General features: G+C 36.7%; 3 protein-coding genes across 6 annotated transcripts in view; all 3 read right to left on the bottom strand.

Annotated features, from left to right (window-relative positions):
* arhgap21b (Rho GTPase activating protein 21b) overlaps positions 1 to 2,909 on the bottom strand; it is a 34,765-nt gene extending 31,856 nt beyond the window's left edge. Inside the window, exons 1-2 of the mRNA XM_008434100.2 lie at positions 2,697 to 2,909; positions 870 to 1,056 (exon numbers count right to left, since the gene is read on the bottom strand). Coding sequence (XP_008432322.1) covers positions 870 to 941 — 72 coding nt within the window. The 5' untranslated portion in view covers positions 942 to 1,056; positions 2,697 to 2,909. The remainder of the gene's footprint in view (positions 1 to 869; positions 1,057 to 2,696) is intronic.
* Positions 2,910 to 5,430: 2,521 nt separating this feature from the next.
* prtfdc1b (phosphoribosyl transferase domain containing 1b) lies at positions 5,431 to 13,758 on the bottom strand. Its single transcript, XM_008434105.2, has 9 exons — positions 13,619 to 13,758; positions 13,295 to 13,401; positions 11,824 to 12,007; positions 11,316 to 11,381; positions 8,050 to 8,067; positions 6,599 to 6,681; positions 6,384 to 6,430; positions 6,203 to 6,279; positions 5,431 to 6,034 (listed from the first exon to the last, which is right to left on the bottom strand). Exons 1-9 carry the CDS (start codon positions 13,664 to 13,666, stop codon positions 5,987 to 5,989), a joined length of 678 nt encoding a protein of 225 aa, XP_008432327.1. The 5' UTR covers positions 13,667 to 13,758; the 3' UTR covers positions 5,431 to 5,986.
* Positions 13,759 to 18,202: 4,444 nt separating this feature from the next.
* pbx1a (pre-B-cell leukemia homeobox 1a) overlaps positions 18,203 to 22,504 on the bottom strand; it is a 67,682-nt gene continuing 63,380 nt past the window's right edge. For 2 of the 4 annotated variants that reach the window (XM_008434106.2, XM_008434107.2), the window contains exon 9: positions 18,203 to 20,020. In XM_008434106.2, coding sequence (XP_008432328.1) covers positions 19,928 to 20,020 — 93 coding nt within the window. In that variant the 3' untranslated portion in view covers positions 18,203 to 19,927. The remainder of the gene's footprint in view (positions 20,021 to 22,504) is intronic. The other 2 variants (XM_008434108.2, XR_535964.2) reach the window with 2 other exon arrangements.

The following is a 22,504-nucleotide window of genomic DNA, read 5'->3' as shown; positions in this document are numbered from 1 at the left end:
ATATTCACCACAATATGAAAATCTGAAGCAGGTGACACTTATAGAGGAGCAGATGGTGTCCCTGTCTGGTATTACAGGGGCTACATCTTAAAAATCTGAGGCTTAAACAAGCAGCTGCACTGTTGTTTTGTCCGCCTAACTCCATAAATCATAAGCTTAAATTAATTTTTAAGCTAATTATAGTACTTCTTTTCAATGTGTTAATCTACGCTGCAGACTAATTTAGTTACAAACTTGTGGTCATGTCTAGTTTTTTTTAGGAGAGCTTTGAAGGGCTACATGATATTGGGAAATCTTGTAAATACTGTGATGACAGTTACGATTTATGTCTATTATCCTCTTTCCCCTCTTTCTCATCTGTGCTTCCTACGCTCTGTGACCTTTAGTATTTTGGGTAATGTTATTTGTGTCCGGTGTGAACATCTGCTGCTGTGAAACTCTGTCCAACTGGTTAAATATTATGCTAGCAACAATTACTGCACTCCAATCGACTTTAAGAAATGAATATTGCACACAAATATATTGTAATGATGATATATTTTTAAGTTATTTTTAAGATGTGCTGCATTAATGCTTTAAGGGTTAGCTTTAATTTTGGGTGTTAAGCCTCAAAATGTCTTTTTTCATTATTCTAACTWTTCAGTTTTCCAAAAGGTCTTTAATCCCAAAATTGTTATGTTTTTCCCCTCTCTGTCCCAATATAACACCGCACAATAATGAGACTAGAATTAATTATCAGTATTGAGATAAACAGCAAAAACATCTTACAGAATCAAAAATAATTTGAAGCAGAACTTGCATCCACAAAAATCTAACTACCAATGCTAATGTTAGCATTATTATACGTTTCTAATGGTAACTGCGCTCACCTCACAAAACGAAGACCTTGCTTGATGCCGCTCATCTTCTTCAAAAGTGGGAGCCCAACGTGATGCCATCATTCAACTTCAATGGAAATCTTGCTGTCCGTAAACGCCCACATTGAAAAGCTCCCGCAAAATCCAAGAAAAGATGTTTGGATTTATACCTCCATGGCGGCTAGCTCTCCTAGTCCATCTGTTATAGAAACATATTACAAGGTTAAGTATGGTGTTTAATTTATTAAACTTAAGAATCCACTGTGCAGTTCTGACAAGCCACACTATCYGAGACCTGGAATGGACTGGTTCCCAGTGAGAGACACTGGGAATCTGTGTATTCATAAAGCAGAACATCTCTGTTTGAGATCTAGTTGCTAGTTTAACTTTTAGAAAAAAGAATAAAAAACAGTCATTCTGTGCCACCTTATGAAGAAATAAGTAAACAATTTGACAAGAGCCAATTTTATTAATTCAGCTTTAATTGTTCAGAAAATACAATGCTGGATTTTTCTTTAACACGTAAAAATGTGGACCTATAAAAAAAAGGCGATTTGTATCATCCAGAAAAAGTCTGATCGGTTTCTCTATGAATGTAAGAATGTGAAAGAAAAAAGCTGCTCCACTGGAAAAAAATTAGTAAATAGTCGAAAACATGGCATCTGGGTTACATAATCAGATTACAAAATCTGTTCCCGTAATTACACCAAATCTTGGTTAAAAAGCCAGGAAACTGTCTAACAATAAACTAGCACACCAACAGAACAATTTCAATTTATCAATCAAATTTTATTTGTATAGCACATTTCAGCAGCAAGGCATTTCAAAGTGCTTTACATAATTWAAAAAAATTAAAACAGCCTGTAACATTGAATAAACAGTAAGAAAGAGAAAGATATTTTGAMCYTTTATGTTTTAGTGCTTGTTKAAAAGTATCATTGTGACAACAGTAGGGAAGATTTACATGGATGTTTAGTCTGAACATTTTAAATATTTTTCATGTGCCAAAAATGTTTTTCTGTTTTTTTGTGTTTTTTTTTTACAGAAGGTTGCAAGTAGCCTATTCAAAAGTAAAGAGCAATATTAACAATATTAACAACGTTATTTTAACTTTGATTAAAATAAATAAATAGAACAACTCTACATTGGTATCGGTATTCAAACGTATCAAATACAATTTCTGGATTCATAGCAGGTGTTTTTATTTACGTACATTACGTGAGCATCGGACGCCTTTTCATAAAATATGCATTATGATACTGATCTTAGCTCTAAGTAATCTAACCCAACACAAACATCATTGAATATGRACTAGGCAACATCTACAGCGATATAACCCAAAAGCTAAATTTAAATGTTATTACGGGAGRACAAAACATGGATGACCAGGTCAGCCTAATGAATGGCCAGCAACAAGTGGACTACCAGACGAGAGGCAGGGCGGAAAAAAAACTGTGGATGACTTTAAAACTACTTTACATAGTTAGTGTGTGGAAGTTAATTTTGGTTGTTATKCTGTCTCCAATAACAAAACGACAGTTTTGTGTTTTGAGAAGTCTTATCGTTTTTGTCACTATGAAATCGATAGAGTACGAACACAGCGTGTCGAGCTGTTGTTCTCCAGCGCTCAACAAAAGACGCTTTGGATTTGTTACTACTCACAAATTACTACCGAGAAAAGTTAGAAAGTAYATATGAGACACCACACCACCATTTCGCGATTTAGTATACAGCTATGTGTGTCTGTGAATTGAGAARAATAAACAAACAACACAGCTGCGGCAACAGGCTGCTAGCGGTTAGCATTTATGCTAACATGGTTGGAGTTAACAAAGTTACCTGTGTAGTTGAGAAGSGTCATAACAGGAGCCAAACTGAGGCAGTGGTTGTCCTTAACAGCGAGTAAACAAACTAAACACATCGTGTGTGAGTTTGTATTTTTTCAGAAGCTGTCCAAATAATCCATAAAATGTCAGTATTATCGACTTCCCGGTGATTAGTCCAATGAGTGGAAGCGCATGGTGCAGTTTTGTGGCTTGAGTCTTTTTTTTCTTTCCAGCTTTCCCGACTCCCTGGGAGTCCACCTTCAGTCAATAGGGTACTCTCCACCAATCACAGGCGGTGTTTCATTTSCGCGACCCAATCAGGTATGAGTTTACGGAATTTTGTGGTTTGTCTGCAAAACTTTGCTTTTAATCGTTCTCTCAAAACGTCGAGGACATTTGTCAAACAAAAAAGAAAAACGAAACTATGACTGTCAATACACACTAGCGTGCTGTTGAAAAGCTCTGTACTTACTGCTTTGTAACCACAAACCGCTGTAGTTTCTACACACAAGGTTAAATAAGAAATCACATGCTGTGGTTCAGTGTGAGGTCGAGTTGGGTATTTTGATGCGGAAAATGTCTTCACGCATACCGCAGCGTATTTAGATTGCATTTCTGATCAAAGAATAGCTACGATTAAAATTACATCTCAACCCAAGAGACAAATTGTGCGGATTTAAATCAGCAGCCCGTCTCCCAGGGCTTGAACAAATGTTCCTTTTATGCCTCTCTAACATAAGGGGCCACCTGTTCTTGGAGCTGGCAGCTTTTGTTGCAGAGGGCAGTTTAGGGAGGAGACTTTCATTAGGCTGTACTGTCCAGTCGATTGTGCTTTGTAGTGAATATATATTTTTAAAATTTATTTTTAAATTATGGGTTACTGGGAATATTTATTTTAATTGCCTTCAAAGATTGGGATAGAACTTAGTATTATTGGGGGCGGGGGGGCGCCAAATAAACAATTATAGGTAAACAGTCTGTGGAAATATAGAATTTCAGTATTTTCCAGGCCATGTTTTTTTGTGACTAAGTACAAAAAAATATTAGTTTGTATTTGAATTGTATTTTAACCCATCTATATAGCCCAGCCGCTGTATAAATTGTAAATTTTTGATTTACATCATAGTTTACTGTTCACTTCACTTTATAGTGGGAATTCTCAAAATATTCTCCTTAGCCCTCTTGGTTGTTACTTCTTAATAGAGCTACATAACAGCTGGCATGTACAAAATGTCCTGTGAGTCGGAACAGTGATATTTGGACAACAGTTTGAGAACCTTGCATCTAGAGAATGTGGTAATATTCTTCTGTTGAAGGATTTAATCAAGACATTATTGTGTTTGAGCTCAGTTCTGTTGAAAGGTCAGTCAGTTACCTGCAATCCCCAAAAGACCCTATAAAAGCCAAGAGGAAAACCGTTTCGTCGTTCTGGCACTTCATGTTCCCAGCTTAGATAGTGAGAGTCGAATGTCAGGTGTAAACAATGAGCAAAGGGACCCGAAGCATCAAACCCGCTTTTGTTCCTTTTAATGGTTCATATTTGGGTCACCTCTTTTTTTTTCCTTTAAGCGTCCCTAGACTATTAACTTGAAGTTTTATGTTCCCGCTCTGGTCAAAAAAAAACAAAAAACTCAGGCACAGACCAACTGACAAAGTTTTTGTCTAACCGAAGACGTGGGGTGTTATGAAAAAGGCTGACTACATTTTCTTCCTCTTGGGATTCATAGTTTTGTCAAAGGATAATGCCACCCAAATTGATTAGTGAGGAASTAGAAATAAACMAAACCAGAGGCCCGTCTCACGTTTCCAAAGGATATCCTTATGATTTGTTTCCCCAGACTTTTTGGAAAATACTCTGTGAATTTATAAACCCTGAAGGAAAAAAATATTTGTGACTAAGCTCAACACATTCGTGTTATTTAGATCGAAAGTACACCACCTCTYATAGGCTCAAAACAATAAAAATAAAGTTTTGGAGTTGCTYAATCCAAGTCCAGACTTTAAGATGCAGTGGCTATTCATACTCACATWTCCTCCACTGTGGCTTAACTCTGCRAAGAAAAGTGAGCCAAAATTCATATMGACAGCAAAGCAAAAGACTCACTGTTAATACAAACACTTAATGGGCTGCAGTTGTTGCAGGTACAAGGGGCAATTACTTTCTGACACAGGCTCAGGTTGGTACCGATAGGTTTTTTTCTCAAGTCATCATTCAGAAACACCATTTTATGCATCTTGTTAGATACTGGTTTGATGATTTGACACATACTATATGACAAGACACGACGTCTGTCTTGCAATCACCCAGAATATTGTKTGGCTGTCTGGGTTTTCCAGTTTCCTCCATGCCCTGGTTTCTGATAAGTGAGGAACAATGAACATATGATCTTCTAGGACCTTAAGTTGCGAGAACTCATTGGAATGTTTCTCATTTAGTAGCAGTAAACAGAAATGTAAAAAAAACAAAAAAAACTTAATCTTAGATGCACGAATGACTGAACTGATTTACTTTTCCTCAGTTCAGTAAACCACTGAACTGAGGAAAAGTTCCTCAGTTCAGTGGAGGAACTGAGGAACTGAGGAGTAGTAGTTTACAACTACCAGTGTAAACTACTACACTGGTAGTTTTTTATGTTTAGTGCATAAAAAACTACCAGTGTGCATTCATATMACTTTTTTCTGGTTACCACTAGTCATTTCATCCACTTAAGAATACTTTCACATTAAAAATATTTTTATTCCCCATACCCATTTTTTTTATTTTATTTATTTATTTTACAATTTGAAAACCGTGTGTTAAAAGAAACCAACTCAAACACTTAGAAATAGAAAAAGTTAGAGGTAGTTAGGACACTTAGTTTTGACAATACTACTGTACATTGTTGGCCCCTGAGCATAGACAGAAGAGTAGCCTAATAAAACTGTACAAAAGTGAAGGGAAATGATTAAGTGTTCATATTGTATTAAAATATTTTATACTTTTCATTGTAAAAGGTTTTCTTTGCCGTTTACATACAACATTACAGCATACAAATTCCTATTATCAAGGCTTTATTTAAATATAAGCAGCTTTTTATATATGTAAACAAATGTAATGTGACTATTTYCATATATTAAAAAATAGAATCACAAATACTTGTGGTGTGTTGCCCTATTGAACTATAAACATGTAAAATGAAATGTAACCACAGCTATTGGGGATTAGATGCCATCACAGCCACTTGTCAGAGAACTACAGAAAAATGTGTGGGCTTGCTGTAAAAAGGACATCCGCATGACGGAGCCTTCTGTCGCCGTTTGTCTTCAGACCTTATATTTCTTCTTTCCACTTTCACTAATAATGCAAATGTGCTTTAAAAAAAGAAAGAAAGAGGAAAAAGCACAGTCAAATGTAAGCCAAAAAAACATTCAAAACAATAGTGTATTTAGTTGATTCGTGTGTGACAGTCAGTGCAACAGGACTATTATTCCAAGGCCTCCTGCTAAACAGAGTCTTTGTTGTCTGAAATGAAGACTTACATTGAGGTCCCTAAAATACTCATTGTAGTCCAAAGCATAGCCGACCACAAAACGATTGGGTATCTCAAAGCCAACATCTGAAAGAAGTGCATTGAAAAGACAAATGTAAACTGAAAATGTTTTCTAATCGTCTTAAAGCAGAGGCTTATCGCCACAGTAAAATGTTTTATCAGTTACTTACAGTCAGGAACAGAGGCTAAGCTGTGCTGAACTCTCTTCACCAGCAACCTGGGGAAGCAAAAGCAGATACTATTCGACACCATCCGCGCCAGACTGCTTATTAAAATGTGATAATTGAAAAAAAAAAAGAAAAAAAAAAGAAGTAGTTTGGTCTGTATGTGTCTTGATTGACAGGAAGGAATTTGGTGATTCATGAAACAAGCGACCACTCTTTACCCTGCAACTTTGATCATTTTGGGTTTGAAGGCTTTTACGTGCTCTAGAAGAGTCTCCATTGTCTTTCCGGTGCCAACAATGCCCTGTGAGCGGGAACACATACAAAAACAACAAAATACACTTGCTTGGGAATAAAAGCCGATGTGGAAATGCAGACAATGACGAGTTTCACATCACAGTGAAAGAGAATCTTCTCAGTGTCTCCAATCTGTGCTCTTATTACACAACAGTTAACAAGCATCAATTTCACTTTCCCAGAAATCATATGATATTTTATACAAACACTGAAAGGCTTTATACATTCTTTTGCTGGTGAATATGACGGCCACTTGACAGAGACTAAAGATGAAGAATGTTTACAGCAAAAAAATAAATAAAATGCTTGACATACACAATCAAATCCACACGTACAGCTTTACATAAGTTATTTATATGTGGTTTGTTATGCACTTGGTCAAAGCAAACGTTTAAAAAAAATGTTGCCACTGTAAAGTTAAATGGCATTAAAAAGGTTGTGCTTATAACAAATTTTATGCAAAGATTTTGTTGACGAATTACTTATGTGGAATACAATAGTTTTTAAAATATATCACTATGTGCAATATCACAGTTTGCTTAAAGTGATTTTTAAACTTAGTGCATAGCTTTTAGTCCTTTTATGGTATGAAAAGACTAAAATCTATCCAATTGTTTTTCATTTTGATTTCATTTATTGTTATTTGTATGGCTATTTCTTGCTGAATTGCTCTTTCTATGTATTTTTGGTATAAAGCTATTTGGTGTCTAGGTGCTCTGACGTGCAAATTCCTTTGCTACTGAGCAGACCACATTGTGGAAGTGTAGGAGGTTTGTTGGAACATTTTTTTATGTAAAGAAAAAACAGCTACCGGTGCAGTGAAAATTTAGACTGCATAGCAGAAAGAGATGGAACCAAAAGCAAACCCATCACCCACATATACCATATGGTAACATCATTCACTTAAGTATGAACACATGCAGTGAAACTTTTAAGGGTTCTAAAACTTAGTAGGTGCCAACACCAAAGAAACAAAATACTCCAACAAGTCCTTTGCAACTAACTACTCTGCAGATGTTCCCACTAAATAGTGCGATAAATGATAAAAGACAAATCATCCGGTCTCTGATCTTTTTAAGCAATCATTATGAATTTCTTTAACTGTGCTGTTTTTTGTCCAGCACACTGATTCCTAATACAAAGCTGAGATTTTCTGCTTCCATGACAAAGTTAGTGAACATTGTTTGAAAAGCAGGCCTCTTGTTACTTGAATATAGGTCAGGCAATTAAATAAAGTTTTCCTCATGTTAAAACCTAGTTTTTCTGGTAGGCAAACTTTAAATGGCCCCTTGCGACCTGGAAAACAGTCAGTACAGTGTATATATAATGAGTCTATTTTGCAAAATGGAAACAGTTAAGTACAAGGCTGACTCACCTCAACAATCAGCACGTTCTTATGAGAGCATGTTGGGGAGAGGAGAGAGGAGACAGAGCAAACAATAATGCTTGATTAGTAGCAGATTACTAAACCACACAGTTTGCTATGACACAAAACATAAAAAACCATGAATCACAACAAAAAACATGTTTGGTTCCTTAAAGGAACAGAAAGCACACACAGATCTAAAAGGAAAGAGTTTTTTTTTTTTTTTAGATCTCTTAATGCAGAAGTAGTGAAACATCAGCAGCAGCACCACACCCAATCACATGTTCTAACTCTGGCCTTAGATTAGTAATGCTTTTATTCATTTTCTTAAAATATGCATCTGTCCTCAAGATAAAGACTGAACCAGAAAAATCTCTGCATCATCGATATCGGAAATCTTTTCATCAGCCATACTAATCTGAACGTCGGTGTAATCGCTGAATTTCTGCAGATGCCTGTCTAATCAACAAAAAACTTGCCACAAATCACAATCTAGGCACAATCTAAGCTTTGCTTGATCTCATCTAGGCCAGGAAGTAAGTTACATATCTACAATTTACTATAGTTTGCTAATAAAATGTTCATCCAAGCATGTAATTGTGCTTTGTTTACATCTCCTTATTCCTCATCTTTAAATTTGTCCTACGGACTTATTTAAGGATAAGTCTGCAGGACAAGGAACCGATGAGAAATATAAGAGAAATATAAACTAATGAGGTATGTGTAAAGTAGAAAGAGTCTGGGGGGAAAGTGAAACCACCTATTTAAACATTTCACAATTTCACAGTTAGCTCTCACCAGTAAAGCTATGCTTTCTTAAGTAACAAAGTTGCAGCTACATTTTATTTCCAGACACACAGAGCTTGAGAATTTCGCACAAACACTTGAAATACTGCAAGAAAATCATAAAACAGCAAGTCAGACTTGCTACTAAATGTCCTTTTCAGTACAGCAGGTATTTACAGTAGACTGAATCTGGCTACAGGACAGACTCCTGTCCAGCTGAGGGAAAAGTCGAATGTGAATAATCAAATGAGGTGATGACGCATTAGATTGGCACTCTAAAAATAGGTTCACTAACTTATGAGTGCGGTAAAAATTGTTGGTGATTCATATCCGTGCACACAGACATGCACACGTTCAGAGAATTGTAATGAAAACCCTTCCAGAGCAGCTAAAGACACTGATACAAATCTCTACATCCAATTAACAAAAGCAAAATGGAACTACAAATTGAATTGAATTTATATTTATATATTTATTAAGATTGTGATGACGGTACTAGCAGAGAAATTGATGGTTTGTGTCTGTTCAGGCACAGAATGTCTTAGGAACTGGATGCTTTATAAAGGAGAATGTTTCTAAAGCTTTTGAATAGAAAAGGTGCAACAACCGAAAACTCAAAAATTAAGATTTGCTGTTTTAAACCAACTTTTTGTTGGTCTGCAACTTACAGTCAGGAGACTGAATTTTTTTTTTTTGCTAATTCTTTTCTGGAAAACAAACAAACAAAAAAAACAACTAAATTAAATCAGACTGGAAGGAAAGAGTCTGGAAATATCAAATATCAAATCTTGCTGCAGGACGGCTTTGGGCCTGAACTTTCAATAGACCACTCTAACATATGATTAGTTGTTGAGTTCACAAATTCAATTGTACAGTAGCTCTGATTGTACGACCAGGATTATTTCCTAGTGGCATTTAAGTCTTCACCCCAGCCTGACATCAACTGCAGATTCAAGCAGGATTTATTCCAGTGTTGCACTGTAATTTATCAACAAACTTTGGCCAACTTCACTGTCTGTCACTGCTGAAGAAAAGTAACCTTACAGCATGATGCTGCCAGCACAATGTTTCACGAGATAAAGTAATCATAGCTATGAGCAGAATTTGTGTTCCACCACAAATATCTACCATGTAGCAGTAAAAAATTACATTTTGGTCTGGTCCGACTATTGCACCTCTACATGTTTGCGGGGTTCCCTACGTGAATGAAAACTGGAACTAAAACTTTTTATTGCCTTTCTTTAAACAATGACTTTGTTCTTGCCAGCTTTCCATAAAGGCCAGATTTGTGGAGCGTGAAACTAACAGTTAGCCTTTCAACAGATTCTCCAACTGGAGCTGTGAATCTCTGTGTCTTGCAGACAGGCTTTCTTTGTGTGATTTTTCAGTCTGATTTGGCAGGTTTACAGCTGTGTGAAGAGCATAAAGAGCTTGAGACTTTGCATAACCTAACCCTGTCCTGACTTCTACAGTGTTTTATCCCAGCTTGCTGTATTCTTAGATCCTCATGTTGTGGTTTGTTCGACCTCTCAGCCCTTCAAGGTACAGCTCGATTTCTACTTTGGATAAAATACCCACAGCTAAAGGTTGTTTGCTAATTGGTTGATTCCTAAAGCCTTTTGTTGCACTGAATTTTATTTGGGAGTTATCAAAGCAAAGAATGCATACTATGCCTCTCTTACTTTTAGCCGTAAAAGTTGTTAAAAACAATGCATATTGTTCTTCCACTTAATTATGTGCATCTTTGTGTTGGTATATCACAAAAAAACTAAGTAAAATTCATGGAAGTTTGTGGTTGTAACTGTACAAAATGTTTTTATTTTAATCTTGTTGTATGACTATGTTTGCAACATGTTTCCAAAATTGTCTGTAAATGCATAGAAAGAGCACTAACTATTGCCCACAAAGAGATAAATACGTTTTAGACGGTTTAAGAAACGATCTTGCAACCTCTCAAAAATAGTAGTCTTGTGATCAGCCACAGTGGTCAGCACAGTCCAAGAAGACACTTTAGGAGATAGCATAGAGATTATCAGAGCTTTGTAAACAGTCAGGATCCACTCCAGCTCAAAGGAGAACCAACTGTGATCACGTGATAACAAGACAAGCAGCTGTGCCGCGAGCCTGAAGCAACAGAGCTACAGTCACCCTGCTAATCTACATACTCACTACGTCCTCACATTTTCACCAACTCCACACTTTGGTCACACTGAGATCAAGTGGAATAAACCTTTAAACAACTGCATTAGAACAGCAGGCATCTGATTGGAGCTGTCTGACCCTGCCATCTTTGATCTGCTTTATGGAACCATCTTGTCAGGTTGAAGGAGGAGGAAATTTAGAGGAAAGGCTGCCCTCTTGAGGTCACTGCGCGCCGGCTCAATAAATGCCATCTCTAGACAACTTTGGATTACTTTGCCTTCTAGCAATGCATGCATTTGGTTATAACATTTTCTTTGCCCCAGTGATGATCTCAGTGAGAACCTTACCTTTCCAGCTAAAAAAGACAGGTCTTCTGCTCCCAGTATGTGAAGATCTTCTGTCGACTGGTCATTCTGCAGAAATAAATGTGTTTTAACATAGGGCTAAGCAGCATTTAAGACTAAACTGTATAACTTAAAATCTGAATTGCATTATTTTTGTCTTCAAATTGCAAATTTGTTGAGAATAAGAATAACCTCCAGGCATAAAACAAACCGATCGATAAAGGAACTCCGCAGTCATATCGGCTATCTGTCTTGATGTTTTTCTCCCACGCTTGAACAAACACATCTGAGCTAAAGCTAGACAAAGATCCCACTGTCATAATGCTGACAGCGTAACACACACATCTTCTGACTAAGTCATGAGACACAAACCCATCAAGGCTGATAATGTCAACCATTAAAGCAGCCTCAGCATCCTTAAACCGAAGCCACTTGAGGCCAGTCTGTCTCCAGCGGCTTTCCTTCACTGCAGCAGAAAGAGGACGAGATGGGACAGGACAGGGGGGCTCACCAGGTAGCTCCTGAGTCGGATGAAGTGGACYCTCATGGGGATCGTGTGGTTGGAGTTCCGGCTGAGAGCCTTGATCCTTTCCACCAGGTCGGCACAGAACTGGTAGCCTCCTTTTAGCACGCAAAGCACCACAATGTCGTGGTCGCCRAGGTCGTCCATGATGTTCCTAGCAAGACGTTCTGTCCTGCAGAATGAAAAGAAAGASAATGATTTAGAACTTCTCCGACTTTTTAAGGTCAAAATATCCCTGCCTCACTGTTAAACTAAAACTATGGTATACTGATAATTCAAAATTACAGCAAAACATCTATACGAGATGTGCTCTACCTACAGCAGCATTTAAGACTAAACTTTATAACTTAAAATCTTTATAACTTTATAACTTAAAATCTGAATTGCATTATTTAGTGCATGTTAAGAATGTTACTATAGAATATGTTCTAGCATAGTTTTATGTTTGACTGTTAAAGTTACACCTTCTATTTTGAACAAAGTTTTTCATTTCAACTTTTACATTTACATGTTTGAAAAGACCCCAGCTTTGATGTGGAGTACAGCACCAGTTTTTTTTTCCAATAAGCATTTTAGTTCATTTTGAACTAACTGAATTGCCATATTTCTGTTATTTTTCAATACAATTTGTGTGCACACCTCCAAATTGCAGCTGAGCGCAGATTGCTGGGCACTTTATGTGCTCAGACACATAAAGTGGATAAGGAATCTTACACATTATCTGTGTGAAAGCTTTCCTGAAGAGATCAGGAAAGCTTTTACATCACTAAAGAGTCCAGGAGAAGAAGATGGTACAAGGTCTGCACGTGTATAGCGCACGTGTATAGGACTCCAAAGTGCTTTACAATACATTCACACGCTGATGGCGACAGCCACAATTGCAGTGGGGCAGACTGACAGAAGTGAGGATGCTATACAATCTGAACCAACACCAGTGGGCAAGAACACAGTGACTGGGATGGAGCAGGGGTTCGAACAGGAAACAGTTATGTTAAATCAAAACATCACAGCTAAATACTTTGGAAACAACAAAAACAGAAAACTTTTATTGTTTTATTAATTCTACACCTACTAACTACAATAACAGTTTTTATGCATTAAACATCTGAATGACTTTAATGGTACATTTTATCAGATAGATATCTATCAGGCTGTATGCAGCCATTGAGGAAAATGCAGAGGTAAAACAGACAACTTTCAGTTTTGTTTTGCAACTCTTCCTCTAGCTTTTCCCCCCCATTTGTTTCTTTTTAAGTTTGCATTTAACAGAAGACAGAAAAGCAAGAAAGTCGAGCTCACATAAAGTGTATGATATACCTCTGATTTCCCCCTGACGACTAGTTAATGGACACGTAAGTCTTCCATGCAACCTCAGAGCAACCAAAGCGGGAGGTGGGGGGAACATGTGAGGAGAAAACTTGCTTAGGCCGCAGGAATCTACACAGTTTCAGTCGTGTACCTGTCCATGATCACGCCATGTGGAATGATGACACAGTCTAAATCTCCGGAGTAATGAGCGGGGTAGTTGAAGAGATCTAAACTGTAACCTGGCCAGTCATCGTTGATCTGAGAGGAGACAGTCAAACATAAACATTATTCTGTTGAGTACAGTGGAAATCACAACTTATTCACACAAGCTTYCACGCTGCAAACTCTCTGCAGCAGAAACGCCCGCCTGCCGCTTTAGTTTAGACAAAACCAATCTACACGGAGCGCAACGTTTTCTGATTGCGCATAAACTGAGCGCTTGTCCACTTCCTGTGAAGTTCTCTTATTAAATTACCACAATCCCCTCGCTTCTTCTATCGGCCCGAGCGTCAACTTCTGCCATGTTTTCCCGTCGAACACAAGAAGGGTCTTGTCTGAGGAAGGTGGTGGTGCAAGCCCACAGAGGGGTTTGGCACSGTGATGAGAGAGGAGGAGCATCAGAGTTGGGGAATGTGAAGCCTGTCGTGTATCGCCGCGGCCGCTAGAGGCGCTCTAACACAACGCTTTTATTACAGCAACATCAGGATGCTCGTGCTTCTCTTGGAAAAGGTGTCAACTTTTTGTTGACTGGCTCAGGTTTAGCGGGGATAACAACACACGGTCTGCAAGGCAACTTTGTTTTCAGAGATACTATTAAAAGCTTGTGGAAACAGTTGTGCAATTAAAAACCAAGACTACCAAATGGGATTTAAAATGAAATCTCAAATATTGAATTGTTTTAAATATAGATCAATGAAGAAAAAAAAATGTAAAGAAGGGTTACAGTGCTGTGTAAAGCAATTTATATCTCTTGAGCTGTGTCTGTCTGTTGTGTTTAAACCACACATTTCAGATTATTTTTTTTCTATGGGTTTTATTTGATAGACCAACACAAAATGTTGCGTTGTTATAAAGAAAAAGAAAATGTTACATGTCATTACAAAAGTTTTACAAATAAAAAATATGAACAATTTGGCATGGATATATATTTATTATGAGACCATAAAATAAAAGAAGTGTAGCCATTTGCCTTGAGACATTATTCAGTTAGTAAATTYAGTCTGAGTATGTATAATTGTATCTCAGTATAAATATAGCAGACTTATCCAAGTTGGATGGGTCACCCTTCAAGGTCTTTGAAGTCTAGTTCAGGATGTTATGCTGGTAATTAATAATTTCTTGACTGTATAGGTCAGTGAGAAACAGGGCCTGGGTGTGGTTGATTAAGTTGATATAATWTAATCCCTGATTCAACAAGGAGAACAATTCTATTCTCACATTGAGTCAAGATGGCTTGTATAATTATTTTTGTCTCTGAATAGATTAAATCAACATCTAAAAAAAACTCATTTAGTCCTTAAGCAGGTAACATTTGGCTGATATTAACATTTGAAACATTTAAGTGTGGCAAAAAAAATAAAGCAAACCCAAAAGAAATCTACATGCTTTCATTGTATTGTACCATGTCTACCCCTAACACTTAATGTCTGATTTAGTCTTTAGAGTTTTGTACTCTCCCTGTCATTTTAAGTTTATTGCACGTTAGAAGCATCTTGGAAAGAGGACTTGGTCTATTTGCCACGCTACAGTAAGCAGTTTTTTTTGTTGTTGTTGTTTAACACTTTCACGACCTTCATTTTTAAAGTCTGTAACATTACTTGGTGCAACCGTTTCTGCAATTCTTTTAATCTAGTCTTAGAAATTATTTATTTATTTATTTATTTATTTATTTATTTATTTATTTATTTATTTATTTATTTATTTAATCCATAACTTAATGATAATGATGTAAAACATATAAATTCTTATCCGGTAGAAAAAAAAAAAATCTGGTTTTGACTAAAACATCTAACTAAATATTCATGCTTTTTCTTGTACACGTTTTCCAGGCTGGAGAAAATAAACTTTCTGAAAATATAAAACATGTGAAGAGAAAATGTACTTCTTTATTAAAGGAAACGTTGTTGCCACACTGTACAACGTAATCTATGACAGTGTGTGAATGACTGTATTTTCGATAGACCACCCTGGAAACTGTGTGGACAGCATGTCCAGCAGCAGCAGGGTCTGGGTTGTTGTGTCACTACACATTAGAGAGGTCTGCTAGGCGCTGTTGAAAAGGGAAGACAAGGTGTCTGGGCCCTTCCACCCGTGCTGCTCCATGGAGACCGCCTTTAAACAGCAGTACATTGTCATCTGGGGAGGCAAATGTCAACAGCAACATTAGATTTCAATCACCCTGCACATTCTCACCACCTCAAAGGGAACAACGAGGTGTTAAAACTACCCTGCGTGACCAAATCCCTCAAAATAGGATGAAACACTTCCACGCTGTTCAAGCGATTTCACTTCATGTTTTTGTTTCAGATGCTGAGCTGCGGGCTTCTAGCTGGAATAATCAGGCTCATCCGCAGCACTGTGGTGCTGAGCGATGCTGCACAAGSCAGAAGATGTTTTTGGGTGAAGTCTTGTCAGATTGTTTTTGATGCCCTCTTTCTCTCTGCTGGGGAGAGCAGGCTGGCTCCTCTGGTGCCCTCGGGGTGCAGGGGAGCAGTCTGGCTTTGGCATTTCACACTCGCTCAGCAGTCAAAGCCTGTGACCGTCCGCAGACTTTACCGCCAACTGCTCCCTTGCGCCCTCGCCCGCATGTTGTTTGGCCAATTACGGATATTCAGTTAGTATGAAAGTAATTCTGGCAGACATGCAACTGTCCGGCCAGATAACGTCACAGGTCTGATTTGAATACAGGATATCATCATTTTTTTTTCTGTCTACACTTGATGCTTCATACAGATATCAACAGAAGTAATAATAATAATAATAATAATAATAATAATAATAATAATAATAATAATAATAGTAATAATAATAATAATAATAATAATAATAATAAACTGACATTCAGAATAACAACATCATTAAGACTTTAAACATTTCAGATGCATCTGTGAATCTTAATGCATCTGATTGTTTCCAGTTTGTCCTTGGAGTGTCCAGTTGTGACTGATCCAGGATGAATGTTAGCACTGGTCACAAACAGGCCAAATAAAAAAACTCTTAAATAAGTCTTTGGTTTGGGTTAGCCTTGTGTCTTTCAGTCTTTCTTTCACTCCAGATTGCTTTGCTCCACCCAGTGATCCTGGATTAAATCCAGAAACAGCCTAAAATTTCACAATTTTATTTTATTTTTTACATGAAACCATCTTGACAAAAAAACTCAGTGAAACTTATTCTTATCTTAAAAACAGAATAAGACATATTATATGGCTTCCACCACTGTTACTTTAGATAAGTATGATACCGATTAACATGCTCTATTGTTTTTGTTTTATAATAGCAACTGGAAATACTGAGCCTCTTTTGCAAACAGTTATCTCTAACAATAAAGGGGATTAAATAGAAAATCTAGGTAAATTTTATTTCTTTGAGAAATAAAATGAACCCAGACCACATTTTATTACACCATCTAGCAGCCATTGTTCTTTTTTCTTTAGAGACTTTTGCCATTTTAGAAAAACAATTAAAGAGAATAAAGCTGGTTCACTTATGTGATGTTAAACAGAAATCCTCAATTTATATTTTTCAAGTGGACATGATTGCAGAATGAAAACATAAAGAAAAATGTACGCAATAAAATCCTAGTTTTACATTTGAGTAATTCACCATTTTTGGTGTATTCCAGGGGCCATGTTGCATCGCTACACACAGGTCGCACATGGTAGTTGCAATATTTTTTGTATTTCCTTTCTTTAAAGAAAATAATGTTTGTCTTTAAAAACTGCAAACATACAGGCAGTTTTGGCAAAAATTTCATAAGTTTAACTTTGAGCTTAGCTTATATGTAAAAGTCAATGTAATTTAATTTGCATAATTTTTGGGGAGTTGGATAGTCATTTTTAGAAACAATACAAGTTGTCAATAAGCAACAGATTAAGAACAAAACAAAGTCATTGCTTTTTAGGTGGGCTATGCATAAACCTCACTATTAAAAAAAATCACATTTCATTTATTATTACCTGTTCTGCAGGTTTCTTAGCTAACCTCTGAAGGGAGACAGAATAAATGCTTTGTTTGGCTTCAGCCGTGGTTCCATACAGAAACTGTAGCAAGCATAAAATGATATCTTTTAGAAACAGATTCAGGACTGAAAGAAGTAGCTGTGCCACCCTTCAACTTTAAAAGAATGATAGCATAGCCCCGCTATGAAAGCTTCACAAGCGTACTCCAATATTTTCATTGTTTTTGGTGTATTTCAGTWGAAGTGTTGCAGTTCCTGACAAACACCATATTGCAGAACATGTGCCTTCATAAGTACACATATGAATTTTGTGGTATTCCATTCTTAAYACATTGTGTTTAATATAACAAGCTTTAACAGCTTAATCTCTTCTAGGAGGCTTTTCACAAGATTTTGTAGGATTGTGTTTRTACAAATTTATGACCAAATTGTTGGATTAAAAGACCTGACTCACAGAATCTGCTCTATTTCATCCCAAAGGTTTTTGATTAGTTTGTGGTCAGGACTGTGCAGGTCAGTCAAGTTTGTCCATGTCAAACCTGCTGATCCTTTTTTTTTTTATTGTAGACCTTGCTTTGTTCACTCATGCACAGTCATGTTGGGACAGGAAGGGACCGTCTCTAAATGGCTCCCACAAAGTTATACATTTCATGACAAGACTTACAGTTGTACAAGTGGGATGCTACCAATGTACTGTCTTTGAACTCAGCACCTGAGACTGCACATTCATAAAAAAAAATGCTTGCAGAAGCTGTCTGCATACCCATTTACTTCAATCATTTTGCACGTGAATGARAACATTTCTAGAAACAATGAGGCGCTTACAAGGAACATCCTCATTTCATCATGAGGACTCAGCATAGAAAGAAAAAGAAGCAGTTCTATACCTGCACTGTAGTACATATTATTTTAATGTGTTGAAAACCCTTTGCAACAAGGCAAGTCAAGCACAACAGGTGCACATAAACACATGTCGAAAGTTCATGAGCTAAATCACAAAAACAGAGGACCAAAAAACAAAACAAAACAAAACAAAAAAAAGGTAGCATGCCAATAAAATCAAATACAAAAGTATAAGTCACACAACATAAAAAATAACTATAAACAAGGTTGGGCTGCTTATAAAACACAATTATTTGACATAATATCATGTTCAAATATCGGATGTTTAATGACTAACATTTGTTCATAAATGTCAGAATGAACTTCGTGTTTGTTTTTAGTTCTGCTAAAGAACCTGCTGAATCACGTAATCGACCAAAGGTGTAATGCGCTCCAGAAGGCGTAGTTCAACAAAATGGGAATGTACTCTTCTTTACATGTCCATCAGCTGAGCCGTAGGTCATACTTCTTTATGTAACGATAATCGGTGACTTAATGCTCGGAGCGGCTCCAGAGCTGTGCTTTAGAATCTGGAAGAAGGATCCACTGTGTGGAAAAACTCTTGTTAACATAAAGATGTCCCTGTATCAGTGGATTGCATCTCTGTGTATTAAAAAATATATTACAAACAATTATGACAAACTTTTTTTTTCCTGTTGAAATTTATATTTTAGTATCCTCAATGCACCACTTTTTAAAATTATTTTCTTTTTTATAAAGGAGCCATGTAGATGAACTGATAAAGAAATAACGCAGTAAATATTTGATGACATAACAAACTACATGACATGTAAAGGTTTTGATTTGGTTATGTGAGCCTTTTGGTATCATCAGACAGAGAAGACAGCAAAACGTAATGTGAAAAAAAAAAAAACATTCTCGGAGATTTAAAACAAGAACAAGAGCTTTACAGTACCGCAGATTTTTATTTTTATTTTTTGCATCTGCCTTTGTACCAATGTGCTGCAGAAGCAAAGTCAAGACTGCGTGAAAGAGTTTCCGCTGATATCCCTCGCATCTTAATGAACGATGTCAAGCTTGTCTGTTTTGATGACAAGTATTTATTTTATTGTTTTACAGATAACATACTTCACAGGGTTACCTTAGAGGTAAAATCTCCTGACAGAACTCAGTTTTGACTTGCCGGAGACAGAGGGGGGAGGATGAACATACTTTTATCGAGCACACATTGTAAACAACTGAGCAATATTTAAGTCTAAATGGCGTACCATAGAGTAGGTGAGAGACAACAAAATGTAAGAAGATGTGCCTCTTGTTTGCAAAGACAAAAGTTTCATTTTTACAAAAACAAATAATGGTCACTGACATTTTTTTTTAACTCTTCTTAGTGGCTGAGAGGTAGAATGAAGTATTTTCAGTTAAACCAATGGTTTTATTCATCTACTTTATTTGATCATCTCATCATATTGAGTGAAAACATTACAAGTGAATAAGGAACCCCAGCCCTCTGATTATTATGTGAAACCTGTACAAACCCTCCGCTGATTGAAATGTTATTGGATTTTTCTTGCGAAACTTCTTATTCGTATCCCAAAAGTCTGTTGTTATAGGTTGAGAAACATTTTTCATTCAGGGCTAGGATTTCACAAGACCTCGCCGAAATATGGGRAGTGAATTCCTTGGTTTTTAACACTGTGAGGAGCATCGTTCGTTCATGTTTTTTTGTTTTATTCTTTCGGGGATGAGGTGTGGAGATGGAGATATTCAGTTGGAAGTATCTGAATGGACGCTCCCGGGTCCTTCTGTGGGCGATGTCACTGACGAAGGAGTCGGAGCATCTTGCCAGCCGCCGTTCGTCTGCGAATGCGAGAGAAGAAAAGAGCGCAGTGAGAAAACTTGGAAACAAAGGACACAAACACAGGAAACAAAAGGTGACAAAGAACAGGTATTGCCACCCATATTTCATGGACATTTTCAGAGATTTGAGTTCTTTTCTACTTTTTCAGAAATGTCCTTACGATATTAAATAACTTTATCATTTAGCAGGTCAAGTTTTAAAGGCAAAATCTACAAAAAAATAATCAAGGAAAAAAAAGGAAAGAAAGGAAAAATGAACAAAAACAACTACTTTATAGCAATTTTTTTGCATAACATTCACAGCTAATTTGAATATAATATATACACTATATTGGATATTACCAAAAATGACTCGTACTGTTCCTGCTCCTGTCTGTTGCTAAAACACTTAGGCACAAATGGAGAGTGTTATCAACTAAAACTTGAAGAACAATTGTTCAGACAGAATCTAAAAAAAACAAAAAACAGATTCAACAGGCTCTCTCTGAACTGATGCATAAGAATAATACTAGACGTTTTCTCAGTCGCTCTCTACAGGGATGTAATATAACAGATAAAAGATAAGACGGGCCTTTAGTGTGACTGTGCTACCAGCTACCAGCTATGTCGGAAATGCTGAAATTAGATAAAGCTCGCTTCTGATCGCCAACTCTGACAGTTTCCACCTCAGCAGGGAATGGGACTGCTTTCTAATTGGTTCCCGCAACATTCACAGGTGCACTGCAGCACCAATGTTGAAATGCTAAGCGAGGCTTGACAGGTTTCTTTACATTTTTTCCTTCAAAAATTAAGCATCATGTGTTTTTATTATTATAGCAGAATATGTGAAATTTATGCTCAAAGTTGATTCCTTTGTTGCAAAGTCAATATCGCTATCGTCCACCAGGGAGGACATTTGTTTTACAGCCAAGCATTTCAAACATACGAAAACAATGTAAAATACATAGACAATGTTAAAAACATGCAGAGCGTATGAGCAGCACGTCATAAATATATATATATATATATAAGATGGAATTTTAAACTCACAAATCTAAGGTTTATTTTAGACCCACCGTAAGATACCATAAAAATGGAGACATGCCTGCATTTTTAGGAATAACTTTAGGRAAAATTTCTCTCAGATTCAGCAGATTGTGATTCCTGTCAGTATTTTCAAGAGGTAAATCCTCAACTTTAATGTAAGCATGAAAGACTTCGTCTGCAGCAGATCACTGAAATGCTAAGAAGCCTTAAAAAATATTTCTGTGCCACTTCTCTCACTTTCCTTTTCACGCGATTGACTTAATGTGAGATAAACAGAGGAGATAAAACACAGAACACACACGGCTTTCATGTATCTTGAATATACCCCCGAGATGTTTGATAAAAGAATAAATTATCACAATAAAATGCAGCTCTTTAAAAACGGAAGCCATCTCAAATCGCGATAAAAGGTCGACTAAGGACCATTTAGGACATTAATTGCAATTTCCACGCTATTAGTGAGCACTGGGAACGTGCTTTGGCAGCCTCTTATTTCCAAACCCTGTTATTTTGCGTAAAGACCGTCTGTCATCTCATTCAGAGAGAAAAAGAATTAAAAAAAAAACACATTTCCAGTCTGCAAGTGAGGCGACACCCACCAGCAATTTAAGGGGGTGTAATTGCTGTTCAAGGATAAAGAGAGAGAGGTGAGCCACGAGAGCTCAGTCAGTAAATTGTACAGAGCAAAAAAAAAAAAAAAACACAATTTGAGCTCTATAAATATAAAGCCTCATTCATACTAGCTGTGCAAGCATTTTTTGTTTAAAGTGTTCTTATTTTTTGGTGCTTATCTAAACTTTTATTTTGATATTAAGGTCTTAGATACGGAAGCTTTTCCTGCTGCGCGCAGGTGTCTGGCTAAATTGGATTTGGATTTATTAGTTTCATTTTCTTCTAAGGATTACAATAGATAAAAAATATGTAGCAGGCTTTTTGATAGAGGAAGTTTTAAATCCAATCGAAAATGAAAATATATAAGACTGTCCACATTTATGCATCAATCTTTAACCAATGTCTCAGCTCCCCTCTTTTATTTGCCAACAAAAGTGAATGTTTTACGTATCTAGAACCACTTTCTGGATTGTGCATACAAGATAATAAAATAAAAGGAGACACAACATTAGTAACTTGTCTGTTATTACTTGTTCATRTGTATATGGAACCAGGTTAGTTGCATCAAGTTGTATTATGGTTTTAGAAAGTTACAGTTTCTAATTTGTTGAGATGTCACTCCTTTCAAAGCCATGTCACAAGAAAAAGCCAGAGTGGCTGTATGGAGCATAAAGTAGAACAGGCTCCAGTAGAGATGTGCCGATCAGGTTTTTTCCTGCCGATACCGATCACCCAGATCACCGATACCGATCACGGAAACCGATCACATAATTATTATTTTTTTAATCATAAGCACTAAGGTTACATTATGTGGAAAAAGGAACCATGAATTCACCTTAATTTAGA

Source organism: Poecilia reticulata, linkage group LG17 (genome assembly GCF_000633615.1).
Source record: "Poecilia reticulata strain Guanapo linkage group LG17, Guppy_female_1.0+MT, whole genome shotgun sequence".
Taxonomy (NCBI): Eukaryota; Metazoa; Chordata; class Actinopteri; order Cyprinodontiformes; family Poeciliidae; genus Poecilia; species Poecilia reticulata.
This window is presented reverse-complemented; position numbering and strand designations above follow the sequence as displayed.